This window comes from Phaethon aethereus (genome assembly GCF_964289735.1).
Source record: "Phaethon aethereus genome assembly, chromosome: 1".
NCBI lineage: Eukaryota > Metazoa > Chordata > Aves > Phaethontiformes > Phaethontidae > Phaethon > Phaethon aethereus.
In genome coordinates this window covers 152863500-152878795 of record NC_138575.1, presented here as the reverse complement: position 1 = coordinate 152878795, position 15296 = coordinate 152863500, and the positions used below count along the sequence as shown (strand labels likewise).

General features: G+C 45.3%; 1 protein-coding gene across 2 annotated transcripts in view; it reads right to left on the bottom strand.

The window, feature by feature from the left end:
- The window catches only part of SH3RF3 (SH3 domain containing ring finger 3), a gene marked incomplete at both ends in the record, with an annotated part of 262235 nt that overhangs the window by 88388 nt on the left and 158551 nt on the right, over positions 1–15296 (bottom strand). For both annotated transcript variants that reach the window (XM_082014120.1, XM_082014121.1), the window contains one exon: positions 5874–6149. In XM_082014120.1, coding sequence (XP_081870246.1) covers positions 5874–6149 — 276 coding nt within the window. The remainder of the gene's footprint in view (positions 1–5873; positions 6150–15296) is intronic.

The window sequence follows — 15296 nt, the reverse complement described above, 5'->3', positions numbered from 1 at the left end:
AGTGGGCTGAGAAAAGCTGCGAAGTCAAGTTCGCTAACACGCCATTCATTTTCTCATGGCATCCAGTCTTTCTCCGTTCCTGTGAAGAAAGAAGAAAACATCTTCCTCCAGGACACTAAGACAGAGCTGCCTGCCGTTTCGCACTTCGTTTCCACCACTCTATGAAAATAAGAGCTACGTATGGTCTATCACCCCCCGTGTAACAAACTATCCTTGTCAACGGGTCAGGCGAGGCGAGCTGTTTTTTTGCAGATACTTCTCACATAGAAAAAAAAACCCCAAAATTCCAGATCTAGGATGTTCAGACTGTGGATTTACATTGATAGAAAATGACCAGAACAGGGATGTGATGTACTTTGCAGTTTTTGAACATATGCACTTTGAACATGTGCACTTTGAAATAGTTTAAATGTTTCCTTTGAATTATTCATCTGAATGATCCATTACGGGAAAGCTCAGAGAAACAGCCACAGACTGAGTCCTTCAGCTATTTATTACAGCTGGAAGGAGGCAAAAAGAATTTGTGCATTTAATTTCCTGAAGAAACAGATAGCATTCCCTTCCAAAGCCCTGTCTGCACAGACCATTTTAGATCTGTGTAAGGAGCTGACAGTAATACGTCTCTGCAAAGTTTCCACATGCTCTTACAAAAGACCAATTATCATAAATTTAGAATCTAGCTAAAGGGGGTAAATGAGAAAAATAAAAGACTGCATTGCTTCAAGAACCTACTATGAGTATTCCTACTTTCTATATTTGTTCAGCTATTTTCTTACAAGACTTTTTAAAAACCCAAAATGTGATGGGTCTACACTTTCACTATATGTTTACATATACATATATAATCTGCTATGTGCATACCTATGCATGTGCATGTATAAATGTATGACAAGAAATTAAGAAAAAACTTTTTAGCTGTAAAATCTCAGAAGCACTCGACTAGGTTTTGTCAGAGGCGCTGTGCAAACCCATCCCTGGAGTAGGTTGGACAGATACCTGGCAGGAAAAGTTTATCCTGCGTTGATCCTGCTTGAGGATGGGGCAGGGAACAAGTAAGCTTTGAAGATCCCTTCCAACTTTACTTTCTACAGACCTACAAAATCTGGAAGCCTTTCCATACACTGATCTTAGTTTGGCTGTGCCAGGTCTGGCTGCCGAATGCAGTCATATATATGAGAAAATCAGATAGCTGCACAGCCCAAGATATGCTGGCATTCAAAATGTGCATCTTTGTGGGGGAGCAATGTTTAAATCCTTGAGAATTCTTTCCATTGCAGAATTCGTTTGCAGAAAGGTGTTGAAAATCTCCAGGAATTACAGCAAATTCTGAAACAACTTTTGAAATTCGTTATTAATAGCAAGTTTCTTTGAATTTGCAGCCCACAACATCATTCTATACACTGGGCTGGTGAAAGCTTCAACATGAACTAGTCGGATAAGTTATATTAGTTGGATAGCCGTGCTACTTATAAATTCCTAGAAAGGTTCCCAAAAGGATCATGAATAGTAAAGAGCCACAGATCTCTTAGCATACCACTTCAGCTCTCTGAACTTTATTTCACATGTACTAAATTGGTTTCCAGGCAGCATAAAGGAATCCAAGCCTCAAATCTCATTTCAAAAGCCAACGGTAGCGACTCCAGTTTGACAAAGATGTCTTGTGCAAAAATGCCTGTTGCTAAAGTGTCTAATTACTTGCTCTCTCCTACTTGCTAAGGTCTTTTGCTGTTCATCAGGGCTGGGCAGCCTTGAGACAGGCACGTGGGACCTGAAGTACCAGTTTATAACCATTATCAGAAAGGAAGTCAAAGATAAATCATGTAAAAAGCAATCTGATTGACGGAGAAATGAAACCTTTTGCTGAGAAAACAGCACAAAATTGTGTCCAATAACAGTCATGATTCACAGCCTGATTTTTACTCCAGTCATTAACGGCCATTAACGAAGCAATATGAAGCAGATGCGCCTGCTATTCTGCAGCGATAACAACTCCATCCAGAGCACTGGGGAGATCTCGGCGCTGGCAGGATGGCACCGCGCAGTGCCCGGTGCACCCGCCGCTGATGCTTGCCAGCTGGCGTGAGAATCCCGATTGCCGGCTACTTTGGGGACGGTCCCTCTGTGAACAGCAAATGCTGCTGGAATTGAGTGCTAAGGGGCTGGGACGCTGCCCCGCAGCCAGTAGCCAGTATCGGATGGCTCCAAGATTGGCACAACACTTGTTAAACACCGCAGTGGGCTGGGAATGAACATGTTGGAAAATGAAGGAAATAGTTGCTGTTATTAAAAATGTGATGAGCAATAAAGCATGACAAACAGTTGATGCTACCTTGACAGAAATGAGACTCATCTACCACTGAGCCTTCAAAAGGCCACGTGAACTCAGGCATGCAAGGGGTGGTCAAACACCAAAACAAAACTGTGGGATGAATTTGGACTTCATCCAAGGCTGGAGTAACTACACAAACAGACAACAACGCAATTACTCCACATTTGCACCACTATGGCTGAGAGCAGAGCCCTCTTACGCATGGCTTGTACCAGAGAGCGTAGCCCAAGGGAGGATGGATTATTTTTTAAGAGGGACAGCATGACCCCAGGCTCACACTGCGGTATCAGATAAGGAGACATTAGAAAGCTGAGTTAAATGAGTATATCCCAAGGGCACGCAATGACACTCTGTAGGCCCCACACTGATTGCAACCACGCTAATGAACACCAGGCGTAACATTTCTGAAGCTGCTGGAGTTAAACTGGTGCAAAGCTGACACAAGGCTGGAACCCATCGTTACAGAGAGCAAAACAACCGCTGACTGATTTGGCTGATCACTGCCAAACACTGAGGAAAAATATGTTATGTCATAGATCTGGGATGTTTTGTCTTCTTGTAGCCACTGCAGAGGAGGGAACAGTGGCGGGCCCCTATGCCTGTACATACGGCTGCGTTGGGAGGAGGAGTTAGGGTGAGCAGTCCGCATGGTGTAAAAGAACGACAGGTTGGGCATTGCTTGTTGCACTGGATACTCAAGACAGTCCCTTCTGGTTTTATACTTACACATACAAAAGTGTTATATTTGATTTATCTTTGGACTTTTATTTGGAGAGTGTTGTTTCTACAGGAAGTGAAAATGGGTAAATGGCAGAAGCCCTCGGCAGCGCTGTGCGTGAACATCAGCGTAAAACAGACTTCATTTCCTCGCAATCCACCTCAGGAGGTTTTAATTAAAAAAAAAAAAAGTGAGAGGAAAACCCAAATATCCTTCATTTTATTTTAATGTGCCGACAGATACTCTGACTGCATCGTAACAAAGAGGAGGGGAAAAAGCAAAGTCTAGAGAAAGAGCAACAAAACGTAACGATACGGAAGATCCCTAAGTTTGAGTTCTCTTCTTGTAGTTTCTCTTCAGAGGAAAACTCTTCTTCATTATATGTTTATAAGTAAAATCCAATTACAAGTGTCTGGTAGAGTTAAATGAGTTGTGGGACACAAATAGGTTATACTAGTTTGTATAAACGGTGAGCCGATGCAAGCCCTCTACCTGAGGAAAGAACAAACAGCGTAAAGGAAATTGAGATCAGGTCCAGCATCTTCAGATGCAAACTGAGACATCCAAATGATGAATATTGCTCCGAATGACAAATCACATCTGCAGCAACGCAGCGCTCATGACTCTGAGCAGAGGAACTGACTGCAGCAGCAGATGATCTAAAATCTCGGCTAAACAGGAACCTTCATCAGCGCGTGTGACAGCTAAAATTAGCATTGAGAAAACTGATGAAAACATGACGGTGAAGTCCCGAGATGAAAAATAGATTATTCACCGTCAGGGAGAACAATAGGTAAGACACAAAAACAGTTACAAGGTGACAGTGTGTGTAGTGGAAGAAGCTAAAGAAGAAAATAGCAGTAGAAGAGAAACCAAACCCCCTTGGGGAAAACACAGTCATCAGGGATAAAAGGATGCAGACAGTAACACGAGGGGTGAAAAAAAAGGAAATTGAGGGACTGAGAGTAAAGCTATACAGCAGAAAGAAATGCTCCATGTGAGAATGGCATTGGACAGCCGAGAAAATGAGAACTATCAGTATACATAGTTATAGTAAGGGAGGTATACTAATATATGGCACCAAGTATATCAAATACAAAAGTGTCTAGGCAAGGACCTGCTCTAACAAAAAAAGGCTACAATTGCCTACCATACCTATGAAGTTTCTGAGATTGAACAAGCAATGAACACCTTAAGCTGACAAGGACGACTGCTTCTCAGAGAAGTCACCGTTGTACCTCTGGGCAAGCACTGAGGAAATTGCGCCAGCAAATATATATTTACTGATAGGATCTCAAAGGTAACTTCTGGCTAACTTGCTGCTAGTGCATAGCTGCTACTTCTCACTAAGCAGCCCACTTTCTCGCAGAGATTCACAGCTCCTAGGAGGCTGGGTAGTCACAGGGTTTGCAGTGTTTGCAATCAAACACTTTGCTTGCTATGGAGTGCTTACAAACCTTTTGTTAAATAAATATGAGAAAGTATACATTCTAGGAAATTGCGTTCTGCCAAGAAACATTGCACGAGTGAAAAAGATGTTACATTTGGTGAGAAAATTATATGCTGCAAATAATTCATTCAGCTATAATAAGTAGCCTCAAAAGAGGAGGTCAGTAAAATCCTAGCGAAGGATGTTTTTATCATCTATTTCATATTCGTTTCCAGCATAACTGTTATTACTTTATGTGATACTATAACAACCACAGACAGCTGAAATAAAACAGAAAATGACAATGAACAGGTTCTCCATGGCATTCAGTGCCATAAATTAACATTAGGGGATATGCTTTATTTTACAGTGGGTTTCCTGATATCCATGAAGTCCATCTAAGGTCAACACAAATTGCTAGGGAGGGGAGGGGGAGACAGAAAGCAGGTGGGGAGGTGGGGGAGAAAGGGAAAATGTGACATTTTAAGTCCAAAGGAAATTACAACAGCTTAGTTTTCTCTCATTCCAAATGGAATTTATTAAGCATTTTGGTTTTAAGAGAACAAATATTTTTTTAAATGTCTGCTTTTTAATATCTTGCTGTTCTTAAAATATACAATATTGTGATATATGACGATAGTGTATTTCAACTGCTATTTGGTATATGGTATGATGCAATATACATTTTGAAGTTGAATGGTATTTTAAAACACTGGGACATCTGATTAAATAAGGAACATTAAAAGACACATTTCCATTAGATTTTTTTCTGAAATCGAGTCGTTCTTATAGAATGTTTCAATGCAGATGAAATGTATGATTTTGAGACAGAAAAATGTTCTCAGAAAGTGTGTAGCCAGTTCTACTTGCTGAGTTTCAGAGGCTTTATACCAACCTTGCTGTGCATGGCACGAGCTGCCTCACTGGCTTCTCCTTCAGACAAAACGGGAGCGATGTCCCGACACTGACCCCGGGCTTGCCCTGCGGGAGGCTCTCACCCGCCCAGCCCTGCAGCACGGCCGGTGCGCAGCGCATTGCGGGGCTGCCGAGCAGGCTCTGCCTCTGCAGGGAGGAGGGTTCATGAGTTGGGAGAAGTCAATGTCCTTCAGCGTGTTACATGACGTCCCCCTTAATAAAGGAAATTCAGCCCCATCAGCCTGTCCCACCTAGGCTGCCTGAGCTCCAGGGCGTCAATTCGCTTGTACGAGAAACCAGCTGAAAGAACCAAGTGGAGCGCAGGGGGTCCCTGGGCAGAGCTGACGAGGGAGGCCAGGCAGATGTCCCACCGGTCCCAGCACCACTGTGCTCCAGGCTCGGCTGCCAGCACCCCATGTGCCCCATCAGTGCCTACAGGAGCAGCTTTCCAAACTTTTAAAGACAAAAACCTATTCCCCTACCTTGGTGAAGGTCAGGCAATCCTTGTCTTGGTCTTTATCCTTTATTTCAAAGTCGTAAAGTGCTTTGCCCTGAGGTGGAGCTTGTGGGAGGGGCTTGATACACTGGACGTAGCTGGCGGGGAAGAAGCCGTGGTTCCCATTGAGCTCCCCGTGGTACCAGTTCTCGTCCACCTTCCGCCGCAGTATGATGATGTCCCCCTTGTTAAACTTGAGGTCACCGGGCTCTTTTCCCTCATACGTGTAGAGGGCTTTGCCATAGGGAAGCTGAGAAACACTCTGGGGAAACAAAATGTGCAACACCTTTAAGCAAACGTGAGCCGGCACCGATTTCCTCCTTAAAGTCACTTTCAGCTAGAAGCAAACTGATCATCCATGACCAAATTATCCCAATGACTGCATCTGACTGCTACATAATGTTGTACCCTGGATCTTACAGGACAACAAGGATGCGCGTGATGGTAAGACCGGGAAGGTAAGTGTGCTATGTCAGAGGAGGTACTGCAGTTCTCTTGAAGCTCAGCTGACATCCGCAGGTACCTTTTACACCATTGAGAAGCATCTGTTAATTTGCAAAATACCCCATGCAAGCAGGACTATGTGTTTAAACAAGTAAAACTTGACGTGTCTAAAGATAAAATATTAGAGATTGGGCATTCAGGGTTGCTTTGGTTTCTGAGGCTCAGAAGGTAAATAAAACATAACAAGCTTGAAGATTCACATGTTTCTAAAAGTTGGCAAGTTGAAAATTTTTATTGTGTTTGAGCAACTCCAAGCATTTTTGAGTTTGAAGCTTTTAATTTAGCTTTTGATTCTGTAACCAAATATTCTCACTTCTTTCAAAATCCACAAGTCTCACGCTGCTTACTGAGGGCTACTGTAAACAGTTATAATATTCTTTGTTGCTTATGAATTAATGTCCCTGTGGAAAAGCAGAGCAGGCAGATGTCTCAAATCTTTCTTTTAGAACTAAAAACAGCTCTGAGGCTTTCACTCTTGTTAAAAGAAAGCAAGAAACTTTAAAAAATTACAGCACAAGAGCAAAAAAGCCTAAAAAGCTATTAGTTTGGTGTGATAAAAAAGAGAAACCTATTCGATGGAAATTACTAGATTGCAAAGAATTCTTCCCAGAGTTCACTTTGTCCCAGTGCAAGATTGTCTCACCCAGGCTGCGACTGCATGGACAGTTTTTTGGTGGAAGTATCAGTTTATGCAGCTCGTGCCCTTGCCCTCCTTGCTGAATTGCACAGAGCTAGGAGTGTGTTGGACACAGCTGCCTATAGTGTTTGGCCCTATTAATCCATACTGGGGGAGAAAAGGTAGAATCATAGAATCATGGAATAGTTTGGGTAGGAAGGGACCTTTTAAGGTCACCTAGCCCAACCCCCGTGCAATGAGCAGGGACATCTTCAACTTGATCATGTTGCTCAGAGCCCCATCCAACCTGACCTGGAATGTTTCCAGGAATGGGGCATCTACCACCTCTCTGGGCAACCTGGGCCAGTGGTTCACCATCCACCTAGAGAAAAACGTCTTCCTTATGTCTAGTCTGAATCTACACTCTTTTAGTTTAAAACCATTACCCCTTGTTCTGTTGGAACAGGCCCTGCTAAAAAGTCTGTCCCCATCTTTCTTATAGGCCCCCTTTAAGTACTGGAAGGCTGCAAGAAGGGCTCCCCGGAGCCTTCTCTTCTCCAGGCTGAACAACCCCAACTCTCTCAGCCTGTCCTCAAAGGAGAGGTGTTCCATCCCTCTCAGCATTTTGGTGGCCCTCCTCTGGACTCATTCCAACAGGTCCATGTCTTTTCTGTGCTGAGGGCTCCAGAGCTGGATGCAGGACTCGAGGTGGGGTGTCACCAGAGCAGAGTGCAGTAGAGGGGCAAAATCACCTCCCTTGACCTGCTGGCCACGCTGCTTTGGATGCAGCCCAGGATACGGTTGGCCTTCTGGGCTGTGAGCGCACATTGCCGGCTCATGTCCAGCTTTTCATCCACCAGGACCCCCAAGTCCTTCCCAGCAGGGCTGCTCTCCATCCCTTCATCCCCCAGCCTGTACTGATACCGGGGGTTGCCCCGACCCAGGTGCAGGACCCTGCACTTGGCCTTGTTGAACCTCATGAGTTTCACGCAAGCCCACTTCTCGAGCTTAAGGTGCATTGCTGTATTATCCTATGCCGTTTTTTATTTTATTTAGCTTGAGCTAGGAGTCAGCTTGCAAGCCTCAGCACAAATATGTAGCAGCACATACCACAGGGGATGTTAAAGGGGTCCTGTAAAATCAATCTTCCGTAAGAGCTTTTTTTTCAGAGATGCATTTATAAAAAGTACATGGTTTTCTGTTGCAGATATATGTCTACAAGTAACCTATCCCCTGCTCTGCACACTGGCTGTCAATGGGGTGTCCTACAGGGACAACGAAAAAGTAACGGCATGTTTAATAAAATAGCCTGGTATTCCCCCCGGGTGCTTCTTATGCCTGTACTTGTACTTGGATGACATTCCGGTGCATGAGAATAGCACTCGCGTGCTTTCTGCAGGGGGAAGGCAGAGTGGCCCGACAGAAGCACTCCCATTTCCCCACCCCGGCCAGAAAATGAGATGCCGGGGTGACTTTTTGCTCTATTTGTTAAAGCAGCAGGCAGAGGCATTTTTCAGTCCCAGCGGGTGCATTAAGTGGCCCTCCTCTGGCAGGGCAGTTTTTGTGCCCTTACACCTGCTCAGTCCAGGAGGAGGAGGAGGAGGAGGAGGAGGAGGAGGAGGAGGAGGAGGAGGAGGAGGAGGAGGAAGAGGAGGAGAAGCACCAGCCCGCCGTCTGCGCTGCCTGCCAGCCCCCGGCTGCTGCTGGGCGCCGGGTGGTCGCTGCGGCAGGCAGGTACCACGCTGTTCAAAAAGGTAAGTTTCTTAAGTGCACTTTCACACGCAGGCATTAACTTACTCGTTTTATCAGGAAGGGCTTTAGTAGTTGTGCAGGTCTCGGGAAGCATGTGCAATTGATCTTCCTGCCTACGCCACACGGTGAAGGAGGCAGTCAGACAGGCAGGGCTCTACAGAACATTACCTGTGCTGTCTGGACAGGGATTTAATTTAATTCAGATGTGTCCCCAGCTCTCCGTTTTCTCATTACCGACTTATGGTTCCTCTTTTTCCTCTGTACTCTTTTGGATTTTGCTGTATCTGAATGAAGGTACCCGGATAAAGACCAGTATTTTGGAAGCGCCTTCAAATGTAACAAAAAAGCCTAAAGGAAATCAACAGCCAGCTAACAAAGCATGCATCAAACAGTCTCTGCCAAACCAGTGGCAGCATCCTACTGCTATTTTTCTCTGCCAGGATGGTTATTTTCCTTGACACCAAAGCTTTGCCCGTCTCCCCAGCATTTTAAAGATTAAGCCTACGATACCATCAAACTCCTTCGGTAAGGCATAACTCGCATTACCTATTTGAAACTAGAAAAAAAAAAATTAAGCTGAAAGACTATGGAGCCTTGTAGTAACTTAGAAATAAAAGATTCATTACTTCAACTCATGCTGGGAGAAGACAATTTATCAAACACCGAGTACGACTTCTGCCAGGTGTGCACCGAACCACTGCTGATCCAGGCACACGCCTGGCAAGCACGCTCCGTATCACTTACCCTTAGACGGGGCCTTCGTATTCCCAAGATCTTTGCAGCAATTCAAGGTCAGATCACTTTCTTTACTTTTTAACCCTTTTCCTTCCCAAGCCTCATTTTATTGTGTTAAACGTGAACAACCCTCAGAGCTACACAAAAAGAAACTGGGATTTATTCCGTCTCACACATCATCAATGCAATTCTTAGGCAACACATGCTGGCCTTTTATTACTAATTAATTGAGCCGGCTAGAAGATGACTCAGGTGCCTGTTTATACCTTAACCTGATGAAAATGTAGACTTTTAAGCAAAACAAACAAACTGCAAGACAAAATTTTTAATTTGAAATCTGGCTTTGTTTTACTTGGAGACCCTAATGTGGCACCTCAGGGAATTTGCAGTTCAGGTGCTTGTGTTTCTGTTCCCTTTCATAGGCTTAGTTATGGACCGGGTCCTCTGGGGACTGTCCTCCACGGAGAAGAGCTGCTCATAAGGTACTTAAACTACAGCTGCCAGTGTGAAAGTACTTCCAAAATAAAACTTTTCAATTACCAGCTACAGCTTTACTAATTCTGAACCACAGCTTTTCAACTAAAACATTTGTAAAGGCATTTTTTTAAAATTAAAATGCTGTTTAGTGGAAAAGAGACCCTCCTATTGAAAAATAGCTGTAATTGAGACATTTCCCAGCCCTTCCACAAGGCCATAAGTATCATTTGATTTAAGCATCCCAGGTAAAGCTTGCATTTACTGTGGCCAAGGCAGAGGTAAAGAAATAACAGAGTCCTCTAACCCTTTTCAAATAAAGCTGCTTTTCTCATTCTAAAGCTCTAAATGTCTGCTCCAATTGACCAAGAAGACAAATTCAACAGCACAATTACAAAAAACCAGAACACAAAATACACTCTTGAAGCTTCCTTGCTGATATTTTCTGACCAAAAAGTCCAGCTTTCAGTGGACTTTCACAGTGGTCAGATTATATTAATGAATCCTGGTCCCTAAGAAGCAGGTTTTGGGAAGTTTCCCATTATTGTTCCCACTTTCGGTTAACCCATAAGTGAGAAGCTAACCAGACTCAGAAAGCTCCTCTTAACTACACCTGAAAGGAGGGGGCATTAAGCACATTTCAGAAATAGAAGAAAAATTATCAATGCTGCTGTTTCCTAGCTGTAATCTCACTCTCCATCAATGATTAGGTCGCTCCTAGTGCTCTTCCTGCGATCCTGTGATTATTTCCCTCTCTGCCACATCTTTGTGCAGTGCAATTCTGGCCTCATCACCCCCCTTTTCTTGATGTGACTCCCCAATTCAAGGGGAAGGGGATCGGCCAGGACTGACCTCCGACTCACAGGTAAACCCCCGAGCCCTGCTGGGGAGCATGCCCTCCCCATTTTCTGTTCAAAACTTCTGCCCCACGCCCTGTCATATTTCCCCACAGCTCTTTCTTCCACGCAACGGCACCCATCATCTCCTTCAGCACGCCCAGGTGGTTCTTCTCACAAAGCCTTCTAATCTAAAGCAAACTGCAAAGTCTCATGTAAGGAACCAGACCAAAGACAAGCAGAGGCAGGCAACATTTTTGGTGGAGAGCAGTGATAAGCTCATAGAGATGTTCCCCCAGTAACTACGGGGAGGAACATCTTCCTTAGACCTTCCTCTTGCTCCCTGCTTCCACGGAGCAAACCCCTCCTTCCTCCTCCTCCGCCGCTCCCATGGCTGAGCACCACAGCAGCAACAGCCGGCGGACACCGAGCCACCGCGCGACCCCCTCGCCATCCAGGTCACCCTCTGCTCCTCACCCAAAGCCCCTTCTCAGCCGGAAGCTCGGCAGAGACCACCACCCCACCGTCTCCCTCCGAGGCAGCTCTTGACCCATGGCTCCTGCTCTGGGGGACACCTGCCATCACCCCCCTCCACAGCTGCCATGAAATCCAGTCGGGCATAAGGCAGGTGGGCTGCAAAATTAAATGGCCTCAATATCTGACTGTATCAAGAAATCGATTTGCCCTGTTGATTTATTGTTAGGTTAACTGAAATTTGGCTATGATGGGTATTAAATTTCAAAACTCTGTCTGGGTGTGGAAGGAAGGAAGGAAGGAAGGAAGGAAGGAAGGAAGGAAGGAAGGAAGGAAGGAAGGAAGGAAGGAAGGAAGGAAGGAAGGAAGGAAGGAAGGAAGGAAGGAAGGAAGGAAGGAAGGAAGGAAGGAAGGAAGGAAGGGATGAAATCACAGACAGTGGCAACGGCCAGTTTCTTTTTTTCTGCCAGTAAATGCACATTGGCACGACGCCGAATACCGCCAAAGGTTTCTTTTCTATTTCAACAATCAATACTGACGTAAAAGCCCGAAGCGTTAATATGCTGAAACCCCCCCTTGCAGAAGACTTAATGATATGTTGGCAACTCAATCATTCTGCATTTGTGTTTCAGCAATGTCAAATGGCAGCAGTTAAGCAGAAACCTGCTGGCAAATTGACAAACAACAGCCATGAAGCAATTAAGTGACAACGCTGGAGAATTTTTCATTACGTATCCTGAAGAACAAAAGGAAGGGAAAGAAAACCGAACATGCTTGTTTCCAATAAATTCTCCCAGAAGACAGCTTTGTAGAGCGTGAGCTGCACAGGTAGAGCGGGTTTTAAGTTTTCAAAAGTTATGGAAAAGAGGCATTTTCCCAATATGCTCAAAAGCAACTCAAGCTCCAGCGTGTGTCAAAGCCTGCCAGCTTCCGCATGTGATATTTGATGAAGGAGGTCACTGTTTAGGAAAAGGTCTGACGCTTGCCCGAAGTACAGCGCGGGTGCCTATAAATCATGCTCTTGCTATTTCACACTATTTGGGAAGGGAAAATAAAAGCTTCCCCATGCAACCGTTTTTTCTTGAGAGAGCAAGCAGAGCCTGGATGCCTACGATGAGTGTGCCTTCAGTTTCTGTGTCTGTGCACATCTGGGGAGGGTGTGTACCAAAGCCTCACGTGCAAAATCATCAGAGGGGCTGGCCAGATTTGCGGGCTCACAAACACACAGGAGGAAAGTCCAAGACCATTTCTTGACATTGGTGCATTGCTTTATATGCGAACTCAAAAATAAAATACACAGGGGCAAGGCCTCCGGCTACTAAACCCAGACAGAAATGCTATGACCCAACCCTTTGCTCAAACCAGGTTTGTGTTCATATTCCTGAAACCCAAGAAACCTCTTCAGGCTCCAGCTACAACTCCTCCCTGCAACAGCAGAGCAGAAGAAAGAAGGTTGTTTTTCTGACATGTGAAAACCACGTCAACACTGAAGGGTAACTTCTCTCGCTCTTCCCTTGTGCAGCTCAAGCCGTGCGGAAAAGGGAAACCTCAGCCTCTTCTCTGCCAGGGCTTCTCCTGCACGTGAGGATCACCTGTGAGAGGCAGGTGTGACGCTGCCCACCCTGTTGGGCAGCACCCTCGCCTGACCTCTGTTTCAGAGGGTTGAAGGGATGAAAAAATCAGGGATATGGTAAAGGTTTCCCAACAGTGTTTAACTATTCCTTCCCTCCACTTTATGGGTCTTGTTCACAGTCAGAGCTAGAGGTGAAGCAGGGATGGATGAAGCCGAACAGCCTTAGAGCACGCTGCTGGAACAGCCTGATAAGAGCACTCCTAGGGACAGTAATTTTTTTTTTTTAGACTTTTACTTAAGTCATTTTAGCAAAACAGGTTGGCATGTTGCTTGTTGCAATTCTTCACATTTCTCCAACATCTCCATATCCCCCACCCTCCAAATACATATCTGAAGAGTCTATTCCTCTGAATGAATTTATCTCCTTCAGAAAGCACCACCAAGTGTAAACATCCAAAGCAAATCAAAAGTCAATAAAGAAGGAAAGACACAGAAAGGAAAAAGAAATGAAAAGTATGCGCATCTCAGTGGTAAACTATAATTAAACACAAACCACTACTATAAGGCATAAATAATAATTAAAACACATATTGTTAATTTTTTGCCTCATTACTCTGAAGCATCACACAAATCTCCCAGCCTATGCAAGCAAAGATTCGGTGGCGACGCGTGGGACTGCGTTTACGCCTTCCAACTGGTAGAAAGCTTCCCACGAGCAGGCTGGGTGACACTTCAGCATATGTTTTCTTGCCATCCACAACAGCGTCGCACAAATGGCAGCAGCTGTGCTGGAGAGGACAGGGGTTGCACGGCGGAGCATCCACCAGCAGGACTGCTGAGGAGTGGTCGGGCTGCTCCCTGCTACCAGCACCCAGAGCTCGGCAGGGAAAGCGCCCGTTCAAATCGGCGCGGAGCGACTTAAACCGTGAGCGTGAAATGCCCGCCCGGCTCTCTTCGGGGCACAACAAGCGGCTCAGTCGAGCCTTTGCCACGGGGTGAGGGGCGCAGGGGCTGTGCGCTGCCCCTTTTTGCTCCGTGCTGCCCACCCCGCAGACCCACCTTGCCTGTGGCACCCATCTCCTGGGCAGTAACTGGTGATCGCTACAGTCGCTCTTGGTTTAACATCTTTCAAGAGCAAAACGTTTCACTTAAATCAATAGCGGTGCTTAAAGCAGTTCCCAGCCAGCCCTGGGAAGCGAGGGAGAGCGCTTGTACATCCAACGAGCTGAAGAAACAAGAGGCTGGGGCAGACTTTAGCCAGTGTGGTTATAAGAAATGTGTATCACTGTAAGATCTGGGACCTGCAGAGTTTTAGCAGCTTCTGTCCTCAAGAGGAACTTTCAGGATGACAAATCATAAATCATGATTACATCTCACAGCAAAAACTCTTGAAAAGCGGTTTGTCTTCTGTGTAAGATGGTTTGTCGTATGTACAGCCATTCAGAAGATCTATCGCCCCTGGGCCACCTGGCTTGACAGGACATGACCATGACACTGCAGCATTTGCTTTCATGGAAAGCTAATAATAGGAAAATTAATCACAGGGTATCTAAATTTGCACAAAGTAGCAAAGACGAAAACCAGCAACGTGCTATTAGTCAGCTCCATGTGAACCGTCAGTAAGAGTCTGAAAAATCAGTTTGCAGGTACCACCTCTTTAAAATCGACTCTGAGAATAAAAGTACTTCAGCTGACAATAGAACCGGCACAATCAAGAATGAAAACTGAACGTAGTCTTTCATATACCCTGGAAAGTGTCGTGCTTATTTATGGAGTCATACAAGTAGTAATTAATCACAATAAAAACAAAACTTCTTAACTAAAGCTCTGCTGTTTCAGTGAACTAAGGACTTGGAGATAACGGTTAGGACCTGGTCCTGGCTGATGGTGCCGCGGAGGGCTGCGGTCCTTGCGACACCTGAGGAGACGTGCAGACAATACGCGCTTGAGCTGCGCACAGCTCCTACCTGGAGTAGGAGGTGAAATGCTTCTCTGAAACTGTTTTGAGGTGCTAGCAGGTCTTGGGAACACCACAGGTGTTTCCAAGAGGTGGTCTTTATACACGGAGAGGAAGTGCCCGAACAGCTGGGGAGCCTGTCTGCCATTTCCAGAAGTGACTTTTGCGGTTAGGATGGGGATACCATGAGGAACTCTCAGCAGAACGAGACAAAAGGAACGCGAGCAGGTACAGCATCATTCTAGTGCTTCGGCCTTGCTCCCCAAAAAACAGGGAACAACAATGTCCATCACCCCAGAACAGCAAAGGATGTTCTGAATCTCTTCTTCAGCGATGGGCAAATGGAATACAAACTGCTCTATAAAGAGAACAGCATCTCCCAAGGTTACGTTGTAGTTTACACCGTAAACAAACAGGCCCAACTTGCCTTTTACCTTATAAGGTCCATCTTTGCACACACCAAGATTAAAAAATGTTTCAAACTCTGC